Source organism: Epinephelus moara, chromosome 6 (assembly GCF_006386435.1).
Source record: "Epinephelus moara isolate mb chromosome 6, YSFRI_EMoa_1.0, whole genome shotgun sequence".
Classification (NCBI taxonomy): domain Eukaryota; kingdom Metazoa; phylum Chordata; class Actinopteri; order Perciformes; family Serranidae; genus Epinephelus; species Epinephelus moara.
Genome location: NC_065511.1, coordinates 40,124,995 through 40,129,716, shown reverse-complemented (window position 1 = coordinate 40,129,716; position 4,722 = coordinate 40,124,995). Strand labels below are relative to the sequence as shown.

The window sequence follows — 4,722 nt, the reverse complement described above, 5'->3', positions numbered from 1 at the left end:
TTCAGGCAGCTGCCGTCCAAAAGTCCAAGCAGACCGCACCAAGCGCACTCCTTGATCGCCTGAGCGGATCCTGCGCTTTTTATCTAGTGCCCCTGCTGTCACCCTCCAGCATCGCAGCTCAAGTTACACTGCGCATGTGCAATCCCCCCCATGTTTGACCCCGTGTCTCAGCCTTCTCTTGAATAGTCTTGTTTCAAACACGGAAGTAAATCATCTAGATCAACTTCCATTTTTTTGTGCGTGACTTCCGGTCAGCCACTTTCCCTCAAGCTTTCCCTTACCGGAGCTAACTGTGCAAGCTAATTTTTTTCAATTTTCAGTTGTTTGTTAGGCAATCAGTTAGTTAGTTAGTTAGTCTGTGTATTTTATATAGATAACTGTGTCCACGTTTCCGTTATAACGGAAATGTAGTCCCTCTAAACGCGAATAAATCGCACATCAGTCAAAAACTATGAACCAAAACAGCACAATCTATCCCGAGTGAGACAAACTGCTTGATCCCCGTCTCCAGTGTAGCTCAATCATGTTGTAACTAAGACATCCGCTGGAAAAAAATTTTTTTTTCACGGACCGTTTATTGAGTTATTGAGTTACAGACACAGCTAAAGGCTAACGGCTAACAGCTAACGGTTAGCCCAGCTAATCTACAATAACCATGTTATTAATTACAAACAAAATGTGCACACAGAAATAGTAACATTTGTTCAATCATTGAGTTCATAGACATCAGATTAGTCTACACGGTGATATAGTGACGTGAAAAATGTGAGATATACTGTATATAGCTAAACTCAACAAGGTAAACAACAAGTTTGTGATTAAGTTCCTTCTGCGTGTTTTTCATTCTTAGTAGGTCCCCATTCTTAAATGCTACTTTCCTCTGTACTATGCACTCTTTAATTTCCTTGGAAATATGAGATTTATTATTTGGGTACATAGTAATAGATTTTTGAGTTAAGACATTATCTTTACAGAACTTGGTAATAATCGGTGATAGTATCTGTGGCCTCCTCTAGTTCCAGACTATGAAAGAGGTCCCAGTTGGTGCAAGAGAAGCAGCTTTTCAGAGTTTCTACACTATCATTGTTCCATATAGAAACAGTTTTAACTTGCGGTTTGTTGCTTTTAAGCAGGGACTTGTAAGCAGGGATTAAATGGACAGCGTTGTGATCAGAGGACCCTAAAGGAGGTTTAACCTTAGCAGTATAGGCATTTTTAATATTTCCATAACATTTATCCAATGTGTTTTTTCCTCTGGTCTTACAGTTAACATATTGGCTGAACCCAGGTAAAGTAGCCTCAAGTTTACAATGATTAAAATCGCCTAGGATAAAACACTGTGCTTCAGGAGTGCGTTTCAGTTGTCTGTGAACACAGTCTGCTATGATATTAGCTGCCTTAGCAGCCCTACCCCCAGGCGGGATATATGTAGTACATAGTAAAATATTCCCAAATTCACGTGGCAGGTAGAAGGGTCTCAGGCTTAAACATACCAGTTCAATGTCGGGATTACAGACCGACTCTCTCGTGGTGTCAGACCGACCATTGCTATTTAATAGACAACAGTAAATAAATGATTTTTCAGCAATGTCATGAAATGTTCTGTCTGAACATATTTGTAAAATGTTCACCAGTGATTCCTTTGGTATATCTGCAATATTCGCTCGTAGTATTTATAGTGTACTGGATGTTTTTTATGGCTCTGTTTGGACACTCAGTTTCTAAACCCACCCCTGAAGGATTGGTGGTCTTGGTCTTATATTGGAAAAGTCATCAGTGACCTGAGGAACCTGAAACCAGACTAAAATGCTACATCTGCTTATCTGGAGCTAGTTACCTGGTTTGGCAGCATCGCAGAAGTCCCTAACAGCGCTGGCCGGTATGAAACCAACACCCATACCACCGACGACGATCACCACATCAAATGTATCTGAAACCAGGAAAAAGAAGGAGGAAGAATAGCCAGGTTTAGTTTCCAGAAGTCATTGTTTTAACACTTAAAGATGAGCAGTGGGTGTATGCAGTGTGAGTGTAGTGTACCAGTTGGTGCAGGCAGTGGTTCTGGTCCCAGTAGGGCCAGTTTGAGGTCCTGATAGAGGCCAGTCTTTGCAGCTTGTTCCAGCATGCCTTTACTGCCGTCCACTCCCACAAAGTGCCTGAAGCCCAGTTTAACCATCTATAAACACAAGAAGAAGAAGAATGCAGTCAACATTAACAGTGAATCATAAAAACTGATCAGAACTTACAGGTGAATACATTCAGGATCACACTTTATTTCACTGGTCCATAATTCCCTCATGATTCCATACACACTGTCCTGGAAGGAATTCTGTCATTTAATATCAATGCAGTGAAACTTAATGGTGGGCTGTATGACCAAGAATTTTTTGAAGATTTTGGCAGTTTGACGATATATCAGGGTTTGTTTTTTCTTCTTCTTTTTTTTATGGCTTTATAGTTGATTTTCTACTTTCAAGAGTCAGGCTGTGCTCACAAACTGTTCATGTGTTTTCCTATGAAAAGCTATGCACCCAAATTCATACAAAGCTCACCTGTTTAGCGACCCATCCAGACCCACAGGCGACGTCCAGAACCCGAGCTTCTTCAGGACTCCCAGAGAAGTTTTCAGACAGGAAGTCTACTGCCAGCTGTGGTGCTCTGTAGCTCAACAGGGTAGCATCCTGTTTTTTTTTTTTAAAAAGTGAAATTCTCCAGTTGGAAGTGGTTTTTGCTGCAGGGCTGAATATTTTCAGGACTTTTACTTGCAACAGAGTATATTTACTCTGCCTAGCAAACACTATTATTTACAGTGATGTTTAGTACTGTACATTGTCCTTGTAAAAACAAACAAACAAACAAACAAACAAACAAACAAACAAGCTCAGTTTTTTAGCTTTGTTTTTGGTCTCCACCAGCAAAAGCAAAACTAGGAACTCAAAGAGGCCAAAAAGCTCCATAGAGCTGCAGTGGTGAAAAAACAAATATTGATTTCACAGCTCTATTAAGTCCTCATCAGACCTGAGCAGAGAGCGGCTCACTGAAACTGACCTTTTCATAGTTTTCTACCCAGTTGTCGTAGAACTCAACTCGATCTTTTGGGTCAGAACTTTTACAGGACTGAAAAGCAGCCCTGGCATCAGTCTGAGTTCTGCAAGGGACCGACATGATGAGGTGATGAACCTGCCACAAAAAGACAGACCATGGACATGATTACATGAGATTTTATTGTCAGACAATAAAACTGTGACAGCAGTCAATGTTAAGTCACTTAACAGGAGCTCTCCGACACACTAAAGATGTTGTTTCTCACATGGTTTTACCTTTCTGTTCAGCGTCATAGATGATTTTATCCAGCAGCAGTTATCCAATCAAGAGTTCAAAATATTCTCTCAGCAGAAAACACTTTTAGGCTCCACTGCTTTGCAGTTATGAAAATGGGAAAGTTGAATTCAGTGAACTGGAGTACCAAGCCCCGCCCACCGGCCGGGTCACAAAAGGTCTCATTTCACAGTGCCATCGCAGCACTGAGACTGCACTCATAGAGGTAATAAATGACAATCGCCTGAACATCGACTTAGGCAAAGTCTGTGTTTTAGTGCTGTTGGATTTAAGTGCTGCTTTTGACACAGTGGAGCGTACCATTTGTTATAAAGACTAGAAAAGTGGGTCAGACTCACTGGAACTGTCCTTAAATGGTTCAAGTCATATCTTCATGTGAGGAAGTACTTTGTCTAGATTCATAATTATAGTCAGAGCAGATGGCTGTGACATGTGGCGTCCTACAGGGCTCTATTTTGGGAACCCCCTTGTTTTATCTCTATATGTTTCTGTTAGGCCAAATCATACAAAAGACTAAAGTAGCCGACCATAATTATGCAGATAACACGCAAATATACATATCCCTTTCACCAGGTGATTCTAGACCTGTAGAATAAACCTGTAGTCACTGTATTGAGCAAATCAATGATTGGATACATCAATTTTTTTCCTAACTCAACAGAGATAAGATCGACATAATTGTCTTGGGCCACAGAAAGAAAGACTGAATGTCAGCTCTCACCTTGAATCCCCCTCTTTTATAACTAAGAGTCAAGCAAGAAACTTTGGTGGTTAGGCACGCATACCTCTAGTCACCTCTCACTTGCAGCTTTATTAGTAGTTTTAATTCCTATAAGTAAAAACATGAGTACATGAATCAAACCTGAATATTAAAACAGCATTAAAACAGCTTCTACTCACGTGCAGATTAATCCAAGTGAAAAACCAGTGTGAAGTTTCAGACAGAGATTCAACAGTTAGATCTGGAGGAGGAGAACTGAGCTGCTGACTTTTGATTGGCTGAAGCGGCGCACACAGGAACATGTATGGTCCTGTTCTCTCTCTTACTCTTGTAACCCTCAGGGTTGGCCCCATCATGTCCTGACTTGGTTTTCTGTTTTTTTTAGTTTCGGATAACCAATAAATGCTTCAGACATACTTTTTATATTTTTTGTATTGCTATTATTATTGTTACTTGCATTCAGATTTTATATGTAATTGTTTATAGTGTTTCCTTTTTATACAAATGCTCCTAATTACTCTATATTTTTTATATATTTTATATTCTTTGTTATGCACCAATGCGCCAAGCCAAATTCCTTGTATGTGAAAACCTACTTGGCAATAAAACCGATTCTGATTCTGAGATGTTTGCTCATCTGTGGTCATTGCTCAGATGAGTCA

The 4,722-nt window shown here is 40.2% G+C and overlaps 1 protein-coding gene across 2 annotated transcripts in view; it reads right to left on the bottom strand.

The window, feature by feature from the left end:
• LOC126391423 (methyltransferase-like protein 27) overlaps window positions 1–4,365 on the bottom strand; it is a 5,620-nt gene extending 1,255 nt beyond the window's left edge. The window contains exons 1-5 of one of the 2 annotated variants that reach the window (XM_050046183.1): window positions 4,240–4,365; window positions 3,049–3,180; window positions 2,553–2,681; window positions 2,041–2,176; window positions 1,838–1,930 (exon numbers count right to left, since the gene is read on the bottom strand). In XM_050046183.1, coding sequence (XP_049902140.1) covers window positions 1,838–1,930; window positions 2,041–2,176; window positions 2,553–2,681; window positions 3,049–3,180; window positions 4,240–4,362 — 613 coding nt within the window. In that variant the 5' untranslated portion in view covers window positions 4,363–4,365. Of the gene's footprint in view, window positions 1–1,837; window positions 1,931–2,040; window positions 2,177–2,552; window positions 2,682–3,048; window positions 3,181–3,320; window positions 3,464–4,239 lie in introns of those variants that run through there. The other variant, XM_050046184.1, reaches the window with a different exon arrangement.
• Between the last annotated feature and the right edge of the window lie 357 nt (window positions 4,366–4,722).